Source organism: Octopus bimaculoides, chromosome 20 (assembly GCF_001194135.2).
Source record: "Octopus bimaculoides isolate UCB-OBI-ISO-001 chromosome 20, ASM119413v2, whole genome shotgun sequence".
Taxonomy (NCBI): Eukaryota; Metazoa; Mollusca; class Cephalopoda; order Octopoda; family Octopodidae; genus Octopus; species Octopus bimaculoides.
The window spans coordinates 43,738,116-43,738,841 of record NC_069000.1 but is presented as its reverse complement, the minus strand read 5'-3'; the positions used below and the strand labels follow the sequence as shown (position 1 = coordinate 43,738,841).

At 41.3% G+C, this 726-nt stretch overlaps 1 protein-coding gene across 1 annotated transcript in view; it reads right to left on the bottom strand.

Annotated features, from left to right (window-relative positions):
* The window catches only part of LOC106869877 (guanylate cyclase soluble subunit alpha-2), a 315,656-nt gene that overhangs the window by 135,725 nt on the left and 179,205 nt on the right, over nucleotides 1-726 (bottom strand). The window contains exon 3 of the mRNA XM_052975145.1: nucleotides 237-358. Coding sequence (XP_052831105.1) covers nucleotides 237-358 — 122 coding nt within the window. The remainder of the gene's footprint in view (nucleotides 1-236; nucleotides 359-726) is intronic.

Sequence of the window (726 nt, the reverse complement as noted above, 5' to 3'; positions counted from 1 at the left end):
CCACCACCACCACCACCACCATCACCACCACCACCATCACCACCACCACCACCACCACAACAACAGCAACAACAACAACAACACGATCAGCAACAACAATGACGAGAACAACAACAGCAAAAATTATAACAACAATAACAACAACAACATATACAGCGTCGTGAAAAGCATTAACTGCAACATGAACAGCAAATGTTTGAGTTTTATGGATGGAAAGAGGGCCGGGTTATTTTTACCTGAAAGTCTGGCAGTGGCGGACACTATCTTCACAACCAAATCATCATCATAATCTAGATAACGTGTCTCATGATCATGTGACGAGAGATCGAACTTCTCCCAGTCAATCGCTAATTCATCTCTGCAAAGATAAAAAAACAATAAAAAGAGGGATAAGGTAAGAGTAAGATATAAACAGGAAAAGGGACATAGAGAGCAAAAGGGTGATGAGTGCGACAGTAAAAGGTTAAAAACGAGAAGAAAAAGTGGGGAAAGGTGGGGGCTGTTTGGTTAAAAAGATGGTTTGGTGTTTAGTCACACTGCGCTGCACTTTGAGCAGGTATCTTCTATAAGAGACCCTTACCGACCAATACCTTGAGAGTGAATGATTTGAGAAGAAATTGTACGGAAGCCTGTCATATATGTGTGTAACCATATGTGAATCGTTGGAGATTTTATTTTCCCTCCGTCTTCCATTTTTCTTGGACTTTCCTCTGTGTCCTGTTTCTG